Genomic DNA, 16949 nt, shown 5'->3' on the forward strand with positions numbered 1-16949 from the left:
TGTGTGTGACTGAGTGGGGGAGAAAGGCCGACAGGCGACAGCTATTATCAGCAACAGATAGTGTACTGTAGTGACATGCAAAGAACATACACACACATATGTGCTCTGTGATAGCGTGCAAACTAGCTGAAGATGGTAAAGACCTACGTACACACACACACAAAAACTTTGAAAACACCCTTTGTGTCTGCAGAGTCACCCTACCGGTTAGTCAAAACGGTCTGGCCGGGTTTTGTGCATGCCTGTGCGTGTGTGCATGTGTGTCTGTGTGTGTAAGTTTTAATGTAGTTGAATACACCTGTCACCCCCTTGGCAAGACAATGACAGCTTGTACACATACAAACACACACACGCACACACACACACACACAAGGAAACACAGAAAGTCCTAAAGTACATATAGTCCAGGGCCAAAGGCTATAGGCGAGGTTGGGGGAGTTGAGTTCATCAAGTTCAAGCGGTGTCATGAGAGAAACGCATTAAGAAACGCACACACACAAACACACACATATCTACACTTGGCGGAGTGTGTGGGGGAAGTACATGTCTACACATCATGTGTGAATTCTCTTTCTTTTGATGTGATTTATTCAACAATTAACAAATGAAACATGTAAGGAAATAAAAACTATAAGAAGCTGATTTTTATTGTAAACGAAAAACCTCATTATAGGCTCCTGGATCAGGGTGACACACACACACACACACACACACACACACACACACAGTGGAGATAAGCAACAAGTGCTGTTATACTTTCATTTTTTTATTAATTGTTTTTCGATAAAGGGACAAAATGGGTGTGTGAACAGGATTATGCAGACATCTGCCAGAAAACACAGACAGTGGTTTTCCCAATACAACTGAACAGAGACCCCAAACAAGTACAACAGAAATTAAAGAGCTAGTTTTTGTCCAATGACCATTGGCCACCATTACAAAAGAAAAAAAAAACTGAAAATTATATTAAACCAAAAAAATAAAAAAGGAAAAGAAATCCATTCCATGTCTCTGTTTTGAACAGAGCATATTGGTAATAATAAATAGTAACTCCCATAGTAAAAGATAAAGTTCAAGTTCAAGTTACAACAAACAGCTCTCAGAATAGGAATAGAAAAGGCTGATAACAAAATATTCCGCATTGCCATTTACAAAAAAGTCTCAACTCAAGCAGGCTTCTCCACGTCCCCCGGGTCATTGTTAAATATGCTTTGCATATGAAAGTATACCCAATCTAAATATAAAGCACCATTTAGTATTTGGCAATGAAAAAAAACTGCAAAACATTTAATTTTCTTTTTAAATGTATTTATTTTGACGCTTTTTCCGTAATCCATGTACTGCATATGAAGTTTTTTTTTTTTTCTTTCCTCTCTTCTTGATGTTGGAATGTAGTCAGGTGGGAGGGGTGAGAGAGACAGAAGCACACAACAGAACAGGCCGACGTCAGCTTGCATTACTGCATACAAGAATGGCAGCAAGAAGGGGGGGGGGGGGGGGGCGGGGGTAGGAGGAGGTCCGAACGAAAAAAAGAAACCCAAAGAAGATATGTACAACCACCTCTGTGGACAGGAAACAGAGCGGCGGCCATCTGATGGCCCGCGACGCCTCCCAATGCCACGTACTTTAGCTGCTTTTTATGGGTTTTTTTCCTTTTATTTCTTTAAACATACAAATAATTCGCACTATATTATCCTGCCAAATTAAAAAAATATACCGTGGCAGCTTGGGATTTTTTTTTCCACTACCAAAAAAAGGTATGGTAAATACCTTTAGAGAGAACAAGCAACAGTTAAAAATACGAGCCTCAATATAAATACTATAGTGCCTACTCTAAGTGAACATTGAATTCAAATACAATTCTAGAAATACAGAAAAAGTAGACCATAAATGTGTTTAAGCATAGGAATTGACATGAGTGTGCATTTTCCTATATTTTAAGTTCTTTATTATATATTCATATATAATCTTAATCCTTTCCCCAATGCAAATTGTATTTCAACCTGAAGAGTTGTGAAGAGCCAAGGCAAAATAAAATACAAAACCATCACAGATTTTTTTTTTGTTCGTTTTTTTGTCCTTTTTTTTATCATTTCATATATACTGTGATCGGAGTCTTGAACACCACCAAGACGCTGAGGAAAAAGAGAAACGACAACAAAACTTAAATTCAGTTTCCCCTTCGAGATAGTGGAGTGTTGTTTTGCAAAATGTTTATTTTCATTTCTTGGATTAAAGAAAGATTTATACAAAAACAGATTCTTGAAGTGTGAGTATCAAGATTCGGGAGTCTGCAAGGTCGATAAATTATTCAGGTGTGCATGACAACACATTTTCAAAACAGCTGCTAAAAAATGTGGATGTCTGGTGCTGCTGTGGCCAATGGGACCTGCACCCTGCAGGAGCACTGGTTATGTAACTCACCTAAACCTTCTAATTTACAGCCCTTGCAGACGGGGTGAATTTTCAGCCCAGGCTAAGCACTGGTGGTTTTTTAGGGGTAACAAATTGACAAATGGTCAAAGGTGAAACGGCAGGGGTACAAAGGTTAAGGTTCATGAGGCTGGAGCTGCTGGCAACAGATTCTGTGTCTCATCTTTTACTGCTTTCAACAATGGGACCTCGTCCTCTGACAGCATTTCAACAACGTTTTCCCCTTTCAGCGCAAACTTGTAAACTGGGAAAATTGAAACAGTGCACTTCATGTCCTATAAATGACAATATAGCTTTTAGACTCAACACATGTACCAACATTGCATCAGTGTGGGGAATATGCAAGAGAGATGTCAGTACTTACTCTCAGGCAGAGTGACAAGTGCTTTACTATGATCAGCTTGAATGAAACTCATAAAAGAAAAAACCTTTTAGGGTTAAAAAAGCAACGGCAAACAAAAAATGTGCCCTGCATTAGCCTATGCATACTGATTAAAAGTATCACTCTTTTCAAGACCCTGGAATTCAGATGTGTTTTTTCTTTTTGCAATTCTTTCCTTTTTTTCTCTGCAATTCATAGTTAATGACCCTGTTTTGAGACTAGAAATGTGAAGTGAAAGAGATTGCCTCTGATCCCCTTTAATACTTAGCTTCCAGTTCTGTGTAGCTTTCTGTCTGTCTAGCTTGTAGTTATTTCAATGCTCTCAAATAAAGGTAGCCTTACTTGAAGCTCATATATTACTTTATGCATTGTTCCACACACTGACATTTTGAAGCAGCGTTGTAGGTTTGTGCTAATGCAGATGCATGACACTCCTCAGCCATGCACTGTATCCCTCAAGTTCAGGATTGTACATTACAGATTACCTTTATCTCAAAAGTACCTCCTTACCAGAAACAAAACTACAAATAATTCAGATATACACAATACTGCTTGTACCATGCTTGCCATGAAATCCACATATTAAAGATAGCCTATTGAACATGTAATAGGTAGCTAAATGATGATTAACAAGAACTCTCTGACCTTTCATCATGAGTTGTCACAGTCCATTTGAGCAGTCAGGTGCTTGATGCAAGGACCTTTCCTGGGTGGCTTAAACCTTCTAGCTTTATCTAATGTGAACCCAAGCTTATACCAGATAAGATTATGGCCAATGCAGTCTTGAGATATCAAAGGCACTCTTTTTTTATTCTACCAAATGATAGTACAAATTGAAATCTCAGCACACCCTTGTCTTTTTGAAAGAAATTTGAAGGCTGTTTTTTTTTTCCTCAAGCCAATGCATGATTTTTTTTATTTTTTTTAACCCTGTGTGAACATGGCATCTTTTAGAAAGATCAAGATAAGTGCATTTCAGGGTTGTAAGAGGAGGGTCAAATCAAAGACTGTTCACTTTCCATGTTACAAAACAAAACTGTACATGATATGTTTTACAGAATGTATGCAGCATGGATGTATCTTTCTTGTATTTTCTCTTTTTGAAGAATAAAAAGAAAAAACTGAACAAGAGAAAAACAGCAACACATTTACTCAACAACTAACCAACCAGGGACAAGTTCTTTTCTTTTTTGATTAGCAAAAACATACTATGCATGCTGACTAATTCTTAAAAATGGAAAAGGAAAACTCATAAAAGAAAATAGTACACAACATGTAAATTATTGCACAAGAGAAAGGCTCGAAGTTTTGCGTCAATGCAAGAGTATTGCCCCGATACAGATCATGCATTCAATGGGTAATGGAAACGGGGTGTGCTGGTGCAGAGCACATGGTCTTAAGCTTTCACCAGACTGGCGAAAGTGGAGTGTTAGGGCTAGGGCAAATCTACAAGGGGCTGGGAATAAACAGGGGACTAATGGCGGACATAGCTGTGGGGAAAAAGGTCCCATTGTTCGGCCTTCTACTCTGATTTTATTTCGGTACTCAAAGGACGGTCACTGTGCCATTTTTTCATGTGTTTCTCCAAGGTACTGTAGACACTGAAGGGCATCTGACAAATTTCACACTTGAATACGTCTTTGCCCACCTGACCGTGGGTCTTCATGTGGCGAGTAAGTTTGGAGCTCTGGGCACAAGCATAATTGCACAGCTCACACTTGTATGGTCTCTCGCCTGTGTGGCTGCGCCGGTGCACTGTCAGGTTACTGCAGTTCTTGAACACCTTGCCACAGTACTCGCAAGTGTCGCTCCTGCGGCCATCCTTGGAGGTGGGCCGTCCATGACCCCCAAGGTGTGGTGTGCTCCCCCCACTGCCTGTACCACTACGGCCCGACATCCCGCCGTCCAGCTCCCCCGGAGGGGTCGAGAAACGCAGACTTCCATTCTCTGAAGAATGCTCAGATGAAGAGGCAAAGGGCGATTGTCTGGAATCCCCGAAGTTCAGAAAAGGGTCCTTGAGTTGTCGCGAGGCAGCATAGCCCGCCAGCCACTGAGAGTAGACGTTCTCTGTGTTAGGGATTGTGGGAGTGGGCAGGTCAAACTCCTTTTCCAGCTTAATGCGTTTGGTGAACGGACTGAGTGGACTGGGGCTACCCAGAAGCAGTTTCTTAGAGAGGCCAACAGAGGCAGATTCATTAGGTGATGCTCCTCGCCCATTGACAGTGGACACAGAGCACTCCTCCCCTCGATCAGTTTCTAAAACTGAATTCCCATCGCACATGTCACGATTGTGGTGATGGTCTCTGTTGAGGTGGTGGTGTAAGTGGTTCTCCTGGGCCATGGCATTACGTTTGTGTGCACTAAGGGCTTCACTGAAGTGCTGCATGCTTGCCGCTAGACCCATCCCCTGCATCACCTCGGGCAGAGAGCGCGGAATGGAGCCCTCCTCCGCGACTCCTCCAAGTCTGCTTCCTAAACCCCCATTGTTTTCATGCTGACGAGCTGCATCCAGGTTCAAACCAAAGTGATAGCTGTTGTTGTTTCTTCTTGCCGCCCTCTCTCCGTTATGTGGCTCTTCCTCCTCTACCTCCTCTTCCTCCTCCTCCTCCTCTTCTTCCTCCTCCTCCTCCTCTTCTTCTTCTTCCTCTTCCTCCTCCTCCTCTTCCCCATTCTCACGTAGCCTGCGGTTATTCTCACTTTTCAGCTTGGCCACCACTGACTTGAGGGCATTGCTTGCGCTCCCCAAGTGCTCACTGGTGCCAGGCTCTGGAGAGGAGGCTGTTGAGAGGCCATCTTCTGACTTGCCTGTGTTTGGAGAGGAGGATTTGTGCATGTGTGTTTTCATGTGGCGTTTCAGTTTGCTAGCTTGTGTACAAGCGTGGTCACACAGGTGACATTTATACGGCTTCTCTCCTGTGTGGCTGCGTCGGTGCACTATTAGATTACTCTGAAACTTGAAGGCCTTGCCACAAAACTCACAACACTTTGATTTCAGGGGATTGGTGGAGGAGGGCGTTGCCCCTGCTGAGGGGAGAGGGGTTGTCGGAGTGGTCTGAGAACCGACGGGGGACTGCATGGGGCCTGGAAGAGGGGGTGGTGTAGCAAGGTAGGGTGGTTTGCCACCCCCTGCACCTCCTATGCTTCCATTTCCTCCTCCTGTTTGGAATGGCTGGAGCAAGCGTTGCATTGGGCTAGGCCGACTGGGGGATAATGGAGGAGAGGACCCTGAGGTGTTGCCCGCCAGCTCCCGTAGCCGCCTTGAGAAGTCCATTGTTGGAGGGGGGTCCAGGGGTAGAGGAGGATTGAGGCGCAGCACCCTGTCAAAGGCACTCGGGTGGTGGGCTGCAAGCGCCAGCTCCTCTGGGCTCAGGTGGTGGGGGTCCAGGTGGTTCCTTGGAGGGGGGCTGAATAGGGGTGGCGTGGGAGGGAAACGCTGATGATGGCCCCCACCATGGCCACCACCACCTATTCCACCCCCTACACCAACACTGTCTCTTCCACCTGAGACCGAGCCGGGGATGCGGAGAAGGTTGAAGGGGCTTGCATCAGGAGGCAGATGGAGACCGTGAAGGGGAGGCTGAGACGGGCAATCTGCTCCACCTCCCATGGAGGAAGGCCCACCCATACGTGGAGTGAGAGGGCTCCCGTGTTCACTGTCCAGGTAGATCCGGAAACCGTGGGTATTCTGAGCGTGCTGCAGCAGGAACCAGGCGCTGCCGTACGGCTGCTTACATGTAGTGCAGGTGTAGGTGGTCGGCTCCTCCTTACCTGTAGAGACAGAAAAAGAAAATTATGTTAGGAGGAAGTTCTAATGACAAATCTTTAAACAAATTCAACACCGAAATGGTCATTTAGAAAGATTCACACAGTTGAGCATTAACAGCCTCACTGAATGAAATCCATTTAGGATACCTCTTTAAACTTGGCTGAACCAATCTCTTATTTGAACCTCAGGCCTAACTGTTACAGCTTTAAAAAGTGATCGGCACATGGTGTTGAAGCTTTACAAATACAACAGTAGCTCTTATTGAGGTCATGCCCCACATGAGTACCATGTGAGAAGTTGTGTGTGTGTGTGGGTGTGTTTATATTTGTTCTTCTCCCAGACTGCTCTGGGACACAGTTTCTCCCCTTGGACTGATTGAGTCCTTCGTTGTCAGCTGGAGAACAAAGAAACAGGGTTATCCTGGTGGACAACCACTTCCCACTGATCTACCAAAAACAGAGGCCTGCTGACAAACACGCATCCATCGACAGGCAGGGAGAGGCATATGAATCCTTTAGTGAAATCCCACAGTGAAAGGTTGAAAATTTGATGATTTACTGTATCCCTCTTTAAATGGACTATAATGTATTTTGGCAACAAAAGAATAATAATCTTGCACCCTTTATTCTTCAGAACCATAAGCAAATTTCACATATGCATCACGTACAATTCCTTAAAAGTTTGAAATCTTCCCAAGTTGCTTGTTCGATCATGCACCTTACAGCGGGAGACTTTCCCTGTCGAGCGAGAGGAGGGCAGATCACTGGAGGGGAAGACGTGACGTAAAAGGAACGACGAGGAAGTGGAAGACGAAGCAACAGAGTCTGGCACTATGTTGAAAATTTTTGCCTTTCTATAAATCCTATATGTGGTTTGACACATCAAAAAATATAAAGAGAGCAGAGAAGCACATTCTGGTGAACAGAAAACATAATGATGCAGTTTCATTTCTTGAAGCGATAGCACCCTATGCAGTCTATAATGGTCCTGCACCGGATGCAAGATAGAAATCTCCACCCCCTCTGGCTTTTTCTTTGTGATTCTTCCTGAATATTTCCTACTTCTCACATCATCTCACTCCAACTTCACAAGGAAAATGTATAAGGGGGCCTGGCAGGACATGTTCCAGGTAAGCCAGAAGTTTTCAGGAGTTTTGTGCCAGTGTGAAAGCACCAATATTCTCTTATATACTGCTAATAATTCTTCTTATGCTGATCAACACATGGACAAACGCATACTTTCTCTCCATCCATGTAGACAGAACAGAAACCTCCCGCCGCCTAAGGAAAGTAAAACAGTAGGAGGGTAAAAACATTTAGGCTCCAGCTGAAGAGGAAAAACAACTGGCTCCGTCTGCCTCGAAGCTTTTTTTTTCTTGCCTCGATGAAGCACGCAGAGTCACTTTGGGCTCGCAACAAGAGGAACATTTAAAACAATAATTGCCTTTGAATGGCCTCAGCGATGATGACCTGTGGTGGGACCCGCAGTGCATGTATAATCTCATTAGGGAACCAAACGAACGGCCATCAGCTCGTTTACAAGATTAGATGACACACAAACCCCCGTCGGTGCCATTCAGAGCCTCCCACTATTAAGCACAGTGAGATATGGGTGCATTTGACGAAGTGAACAAGCAGAGACACACTTCATGCAAGACGGCACAAATGAATATACACACAACTGAACATGAAGTTTAGACATCTATGCAGGCATCTTCCAGGCATTAAAAAAGCAAAAATTAAAAAGTGACAAATTTTGACAATACTATTTGACAATAGTATGTGAGGAGCAAAAAACCAAATCTGAGAAATGTGCTGGGTTGAAACAGTCATGGGAGAAAGGCATTTGCATACAACACACATTTGCCACAGGAGGGTTAGCAGCCAGCTGGCTTTTAATGCTATCAGTTGACTGACTTGCTGACTGTATTTGTTAATGTGGTACAAACTATATTGTGAGTATTGCTTTTTTTTCTTGACAGGCACTGTTTCTTGGTTTTTGTTACAACAAATTCCTAAATTCCAGCCTTAAATTGTACTTCTCTCTGCAAGGAAACTAACTGGTTGAACTCCTGTGAACTGTTTTTTTTTCTTTTACATTTCTTTGTTTGTCTTTTTAAGAGGACTCAGTGTTTTGTTGTGTTTAACCCACAATCTTTGAAATTCACACGGTTGTCTTTGTTTTAGATATGAGAAACAGCAGTGAAGCTGTTCCTGTATTTATGCAAATCTTGTTGAAAAGCAGAAGTTTTATTGATGGTTCCTTTACTATCTATGTGTGCAATTTCACTAAAATATAAGGCCTGACATCTTTGCTTGTGTTGGCACATGCTTCTTAGATTCAGGTCTAGCACTCCATAACATAAATACATTTAAATTGTAACTTACAAAATCCACTCCTAAATACAAAGACCACTAATGCACTAATACCCTATAAATTTATCCTGTACTCTGATAATTAATCCTTCAAATTGCATCCAAAAGTGTCCAATTTTTGCTTTTTGAAAAGTAAAAATGTAAAAAAAAATGTAGTAATTGCATTTCAGTTAGAGCGATAACCAAAACAATTATAACATCCAAAAAATGTCAAAAGTTGGCGTGCATAATAAATGAAAACATGCTGAAAATTATCTCAGAATCAAAATAAATAAACAGGTGTCACTCCGGGGGTCGTGATATTGCTGCTAATTATCCGGACGAGATGAGTTTTTATTTCAGTGGAGAGCTGTTTTGTTGTTACGTGTTGCGAACAATCAACTGCACAACATTCCATTAACATGTAAAGAGGTAAAGTGGGTTGTAAAAACTACACACAAATTGTGGAATATCACCTGCTAATTACTGGCAGAACGAATAAGACAAATGAACAGTGATACTAAAAGGATGTCATGGTTTACACGGAAGCTTTTATACATCCGCACTCTGCAATTTACCCCTAATAGCCAGTAAGAGAGAGTGAGAGAGGTTGATGTGAACAAAATGAATCAACACAAACTGTATCTGCAAAGAGTACATTTGTGTGTGTGTGTGTGTGTGTGTGTGTGTGTGTGTGTGTGTGTGTGTGTGTGTGTGTAGGTGTCTATTTAAAAGGAAATGTAGTGTTTCCCTCTCACTGTGGAGCTTATGTTTGCAGCAGAAACCAAACACTCACACACTTCCTCCTCCTCCTGTTTGACTGTCCCTCTCATCCCCCTGTCCGTCTTTCTGTACACACACACACACACACACACACACACACACACACACACACACACACACACTTATCCCACATGACCAACAGTTTGGAGAGGCAGCTTAATTATGGATCATTAAAATCGGCACAAATTACCACTAATCGTGGCCACCTGCACAGGATCTAACCTGTGAATATCATTTGCATTATCAAGACCAGGAAAGATTGATTTTGTTCTTAATTCTTTTTTTTTTGCATGGTTGAACCACTCTAATCCTGGACACTGGACAGCACTTACAACAAATCTGCACAAAAAATACAGAAGTAGTGTGATATCTGCATCTGCATCTGCATGGAGTCTTAAACAAAAGGGCTTAATGCAATCATACATTTGACAAGACAAACATGTCCAAGCAATATGCCAAAAACACCAGGACATTCAACATACTTCATCCAGTCACATTTTGCAGTATGCACATCTTCCTACTTTTGCTGTTCTGACTCCTGTTGCTAACTGTGTGAGTTTTGTCTTAAGTTTGGGCACAAAGTCCACACTAAACCACGTTAAAACTAGTTAGTTTGAAACCTAAGTAATGTCATTGTGAAGTTACACCACCGAGACTCAAGGTTCATCTAAAGTAGTGGAACGTCTAAAGTTGACAAGATATTGTCGCAGAAACGACATTTCCACTTCATGTGACCAATCAGTGAAAAGCATTCTTTTGAAATGCAGAAATTTTGTTGCCTCTCTTGACTGTCTCTGAACAAAGTTACGGCTAAAAATCCCTTCTGTTTACTGCTGTTAATGGACAAACAGCAATGGAAACCCTTAATCTACAGCTGGTGTAAAGAAACAACAGGGACACAGAGTGATGAAATCTTCAACTATACCATAAGGTGATTTAAGGGTAAAGACATTATCTCCGCTCATGGAAAACGAAAGCAGGGGTTCAAAATTGTTGGTGGGGACGACCTGCTGCTATGGACTCCCCCACACCTTCTGTGTCAGAAGCCCAGGAGGCCTTGTCCCAGCAGCAGAGGCCAGGCTCTCCAGGAGACTGAGCTCCCCCAACCTTCAGCGAGGTGATCCGGCACTATTACCACTCGACGTCCCTGACGCCCAGCCACCACCATCTGACTGTGTCAGCCTCACAGCCAACGTCATCCTCATTCATGCACGGACTGCTCCGACCTCCACCTCAGCGCCAAGGAAGTGTGGACAACAGGGACAAGAGGAATACAAAGGAGAAATCCTTCCTGCATATATAATCCCATATTCTCTTTTGTAAAGAATCTCGAGATAACACTTGTGATGAATTGGCACAATACAAATAAAGATTGAACGATTGATTGATTGAAAAACACAAAACATGGCACATCTTCTCATCCTCCAAAATTCAGTTTTTGTACAAGCAGCATTAGTAAAAGGAATTCTGCCAACTGTATGTGACATGCAGTGACAAGTATGCCCGTTGTCACTGAAGCTTCAGTCTATACTATGGTTAAAAGAAAAAGCAAGCTGCATTGAAACAAGCTCAGATTTTTCTCCTACAACCCTGATTGAACTACATCTATTTCATCCATAAAAACACTTGTTAGCATGTGTAGCACTGCAAAATGTCAACGCTGATCATACAGGGGGGGGGAGAAACAGTTCTGTGTTTTCAGACAAAGATGTGGGCAAAATATTGAGCAAAACAAGTGCAAGGCACCCCAGTGTAACTCTTAAGCTAATACGCTCCTCTTTGACTCGGAGCTCAGACTTGTCTGCACGCTGATTGAAACTGTAAGGTTAATGGATTTTAGAGTAGGCGACCGCTCCACTCTGTCTCTCTGTAATATACTCCCATCAGCCACTTCATTAGGCAAACTCTCCACCACTGGGAGGTAGAAAAATGAAGTGAGAAAGCAGAATTGAGAACAGGAGAGATGAAGATGGATGGAGTCAGAGAGAGGGAAAAGAGAGGGATGGGATGGGAGAAGTAATCCCTCTTATTTAAGTTAGATAGAGGTGACAAATACAGGCTGCAACTTTAATGTCAAGGATTCAGCAGGAATGTTAAAAGAGAAGGGAGGAGACAAAGAAGGAAGGAAGGAAGGATTGGGGTAAATAATAGCATCCGGTTCTTTACCTGGGGTAAATGTCAAAGCCATACAGCTTCTAGTGACACTCTGGAGAACACACACACACACACACCACCCACACACACACAGTTTTAGAAATGTCCTAACACTCAATACCAGCCATGCTACAGTGACAAGCACAGGCATTAAGCCCTATTAAGCCAAGGGCATCGCCTGGACACTTATGTGGCGCTAGATGGGAGAGGGAGGCAGTGAGGCAGCTTGGCTCATGTTTCACGACTCCTTTGTGTGTGTGTGTGTGTGTGTGTGTGTGTGTGTGTGTGTGTGTGTGTGTGTGTGTGTGTGTGTGCATCAAGTTCCCTTGGCTCGATCCATCCCTCTCAAAAGGAAGTGTAGCACTCTGATCCAATGGCTGTCAAAGGAGCTGAAGGAAAGCCAAAGCACCAAGCTGACAAGACACTCTGTGCAACCAGAAAGTGGATTTGTTCAGGACAAAATGCAACAGCAACGTCAATCACTGTTTGGATTCATTAATGACCAGAAGCAAACCTAGATCTGGGTCATCATGCCTAAGCCCAAACCTTTTTCTTTTCATTGCTTTGCAGGCAGAGACAACACTTGCGGGATTAAGGATTCAATCCACTGGCCTATTAAACATGACGTTCTAGCCAGTGGAGTTGTGTCTGGAGTTGTGTCTCCTGCATCCAACTTTCTGCAAAGTCTTTAACGGTACTCTTATTGTGTGGATCGCAAACGATAGAAGCTGCAAAGTCTTTGTGAAAAAGCCTCAGGAGCTGTACTTGTGTCTTATTGAAAACCCAAAGTGTCCACACTATAAAAAGTTGCACTCAGAAGGTGGGATAAACACTGAAATAAATGTCCCCAATCTGGATATACACCTACATTGGTGCTTACAATCACGCTCAAAAATCCTGAAACAAAACCTGACTAATTTTTCATTCTAACTTTACCCATATTTTTTCCTGCCAGCCCTATGAAAAATATTCTGTATCAAGTTTGGGTGAGGCAGAACACAGCAGGTCTCTTTACCTGTTAGAGAGCAGGAAGAGGTGATGATGTTTATATCCTGCCACTGCTGTGTCAGGGCCAAACTCCATGCATGTATAATGAAACTGCTTCTTTATGTTTCAGTTTTTTCTTCTCCGTTCTTTTGTTGATACTGTGAATATATAAAACCACAGGTAGCACTGATGTATGCACTAATACACTTGGATATGAAGTCAAGGATTGTTGTCAAGGCATCAGGCTCTGTTGCTTCGTCCGCCACTACCACAGCCTTCTTTTTACGTCATTACCCTCCCCTTAGAAACCTCCCCCCTTCCTCCTCCAGGGATAGCCTGATTGTGTGAACAAGCATGTCAGGAACATTTTAGGGGCAGCCTGCTTGAAGTATGCGTTTTCAAGCCTTTGGTTTTCTAGAGTGCATTTTGGAAAAACAGCTTAAGACACAAATCAAGGTGCCAGTTGCAGGTTAAAAATATGTTCATGCTATGTAAGGGTCGTCAGGACAAACATTTCATCAACTGAACTGTGTTTGATTTCTAGTGTGCATTTATGAAACATATTCAGAAATTCTAAAATGTTATGACAGCTTCCCTTGTCTGTCCTGAAGGTATCGGGCCGGTTTATATGCGACATCTGAGGAGGTTTACATTTACATTTTTGAATTTCCTCAAATGAAATCACCACCGACTGAAACCTTTATCACTGATATCTCTTCAGCTCATCATCCTTTACTGTGAATAAGCTGGACTCAGACAACTGGGTTCCGAGCCCACCAGCTGGGAAATAAAAATGGATGCCTGGTCTTGGCTTTCAGCTGGGACAGACCTACTGTCTATCTTATTGGCTTTATATGAATTTCATCACCCTCTACTCTACTCTATTCTCTTTCATTTCCTACATCTTGTGATCATTTCTCTTTATCACTTCCTTCCTTCTATCTTCCTTTCCTTCCTCTGTGTCCACCTATTTCAAATCTCTCCTCGTCCATCCTACTTTCTTTGTAGGAAGAACTCACTTCTTTACAGCCCTCCCTCCTCCCTCCTCCCTCCACCCTCTCTGGCTCTCCGGTGGTGTCCTTGGCCGGGTCCACCTCTGGGTGAGATGATAGTAATTGAGGTAATGGAACATCGCTGAAACAGGATTAGGTACGCATACTGGGAGAGAGGGACAATGTCCCTTAATACAATTTGGGATTTCTATCTGAGCCTCAGGCTTTCAGGATGTGCCGCTTATATTTACATCTAGGTAACGCCGCTCGCCCCTGATCACCTCCTGATTTACCTGAAAGGGGATTTCTTAGTCTTTTCAAACTGCACACATGTTACATTTTTACAGCTAAATGTACGTTTGTTCCCCTTTTTATTAAAGCAAAAACAAAAAGACGAGCACTGGTGAACTTTGGTGCACATTTCCTTTTGTACTAGGCCTGAACATTGACTTCTCTGCAGAGCGGGAAAGAATGGGAACTTAAAACCTTTTTGTTGCAAAAATTAAAGCTGTGCAATAAATCAATGTAATCGCTTCATATGACTTAATAAATAAGGTTGTGTTTAGTAGGAAGTCATTTTACTTTTCAATTTGGATTTTTTTTTAATGGAGTCCCCACTACTTCTCCAAGCTCCCTAAAGATCATTTCACTAAAATATGTTTTATCCTTTTCAAAAAAAATTTAATTTAATCCAAATTGAGTCATTATTTGCAGGACAATGTTGTCATCACTTTTGAGTAAATAGTGGTTATGTGAATGTAGAACATTAAATAATAAAAAGGGATAATGAAGTGGGGTTCACATGTTTGCATGATCAAAGATCCGTCTGAAATTGTTACAAATTTCCAAGAGTGTAAATAATTGAACTTGGCACATAAAGCTATGATCTTACATTATTATTAAGATGTGAAAATGTATTTCCCTGTTGTATAACCTCACTCACTACATAATAAACATTTATAGTGTAACTGATACACAGCCTGCCTCAAATAAAAAACCCTTTCATAACTCTGGAAGCAAACAATTCCAGAGAAAAAAAAAAAAATTCAAATGGTTTGTGCAGGACACGGACATTATCAACTCCAGTGCCATAATCCAGCCTTCCTCTCTGCCTCCCTCCATCATCACACATTTAAGTGCAACAGTTGTGGCTTTCTGCTTTCCATCCCAAAAGCACTTATCCATATCATCGCTGTCATGTGAAATTCTTGTTACACTAATTATGGCTCTTTTTATGTTTGAATTTAAGAACTGCTTGTTCTTGTCCGAGCTTGGGGAATTCAATAACCCTTGGGCATATATGTGGAACTGTTTCCAAAATGGGTTGGTTTAGATTCAAAATGCATGGTGGTCAGGGTCAACAGACAAGGCTTTCAAAAAGACCAACTACCCATTTAACTGTCCCAAAATTCCTGTATTTACTATTTCCACATAGACTGTTGCACCAATGTTCTGGGCTAAATTATCTTACTTCCCCCTCGATGCTCGAGCTTTCCCACTAACTGGACAGCAAACAGTTGTATAGGAACAGTGGAAGCTGGTGTCCTGTCCGCTCACACAAAGGAGCCATGCAGTCACATAACAACATGAACAAGACGGCGCTCCGCTTGGTTGGAAATCAGCCTCTGTTACCGGCTATAAGTCGCCGCCTAGATCAAAGCAACTTTCTCAAAATGCTGCAGGTACAAGAAGAGTACGACAATTCTGATACAAAGAGTACAAACAGTTGGACAATCATAAAAGGGAATGGATACACTCCAAAACAACCGTACAATATTCAAATAGTATTCTATGTTTCAATGGATCCTTGTTTGTCCACCTTCCCCTGCAGATGACTCCACTATAAAGCAGAGGCTCACTGCCTGTGTCTGCAAGCTAAGGAGATCTTTAACCTCATTTAAGTGTTTAATAAAACAGTCTATGGTGTTAGCATTAAAGCAGCAGTCTTGTAAAACATTTTCCTAATTTATTGTTCCACAAAAGAAAATCTGAAAGTATGCACTTGTTTGAAAGACTGACAGAATAACCTGATGCTACAAGGCCATGAACGTCTGGTTAAAACCCGACCTCCAAATGTGGCCAATCAGAAAAGGTGCAATCATGTTTGCCTTTAGACATTAATAAAATACTTGTGCAGTTAGTTGTTTAAAAACGTACTGATCCCTAAAAGTGCTACATAAGATGTGAGATTAACTCCTTTCTATGTCTCGTCCTGCAATGAGAGGGCTGTGTTAACAGAATTACTATCGTCTTTTTCAAAAATGCACATGCTCCTGACTGCGGAGCATGTGCTGAATAAGATGGAACGGGGGGTCTCAGGAGGCAGGATACCACTAGGACAAAGCAATTGAGTCAGACACTAGGATGATAATTTTTTGCCTTTACGTCAATGCTATGTGCAGTTGACACAATATCAACAAATAAGTATAGAACATAAACTTGCAAGCAGAAGAAAAGAGTATGAAGCCACTTTGGTGCGTGCACAAAGAACACACAGGTTGCATGATATAGAGTTCATAAATTCTGCCTGCTTGTTGCTGTATTTCTTTCCTGCATGTTACATGCTGAGCTCTCACATCAGCTCACCCCGGCTTCTCACTAAAAATGTACAAAGGGGGCTGGCATTCAAATCAGTCATTTGTGTTCACACGTTTTAGTCAGCACCTACATTTTCAGGAGTTTTGTGCATGTTAAAAAAGGAACCACAAGACATGTTTGCAATGTAATTCTTTAGTAAGTTTGCCAATTACAAACACTAAAGAACCAACTCTTAAAGTGCATGTTTGTGCAACTGGCAGACACAGATTCCTGCCCTTTGTGTCCGAAACTTTAGAGACAGTGCAGTGTCAAAATAGTCAAAGTAACTTCTGCACAAATAGAGGAGTTTTGTTTGCTTGCCAGATATTAAGCTGGCATGATTAAGTCTACGAAGAGAATTCCAAAAGTTGCTCATCAAAAGGCAGGCGGGCATGCAGGTGAACTTAGTGAATGGGAAGTTTGAGCAGAATCTGAATAAGTATCTGAGAACGTCTTGATGAGATCAATACAAGCAGAGGAGTGTAATCTTTTCAGTGAAATAAGGCTCTGTGGAGTGAAGA

General features: G+C 42.2%; 1 protein-coding gene across 2 annotated transcripts in view; it reads right to left on the reverse strand.

Moving 5' to 3' along the window:
- Positions 1-750: 750 nt before the first annotated feature.
- The window catches only part of bcl11aa (BCL11 transcription factor A a), a 55690-nt gene continuing 39491 nt past the window's right edge, over positions 751-16949 (reverse strand). For both annotated transcript variants that reach the window (XM_065959669.1, XM_020647056.3), the window contains exon 3: positions 751-6583. In XM_065959669.1, coding sequence (XP_065815741.1) covers positions 4338-6583 — 2246 coding nt within the window. In that variant the 3' untranslated portion in view covers positions 751-4337. The remainder of the gene's footprint in view (positions 6584-16949) is intronic.

The sequence above is a fragment of the Labrus bergylta genome, chromosome 10, assembly GCF_963930695.1.
Source record: "Labrus bergylta chromosome 10, fLabBer1.1, whole genome shotgun sequence".
Classification (NCBI taxonomy): domain Eukaryota; kingdom Metazoa; phylum Chordata; class Actinopteri; order Labriformes; family Labridae; genus Labrus; species Labrus bergylta.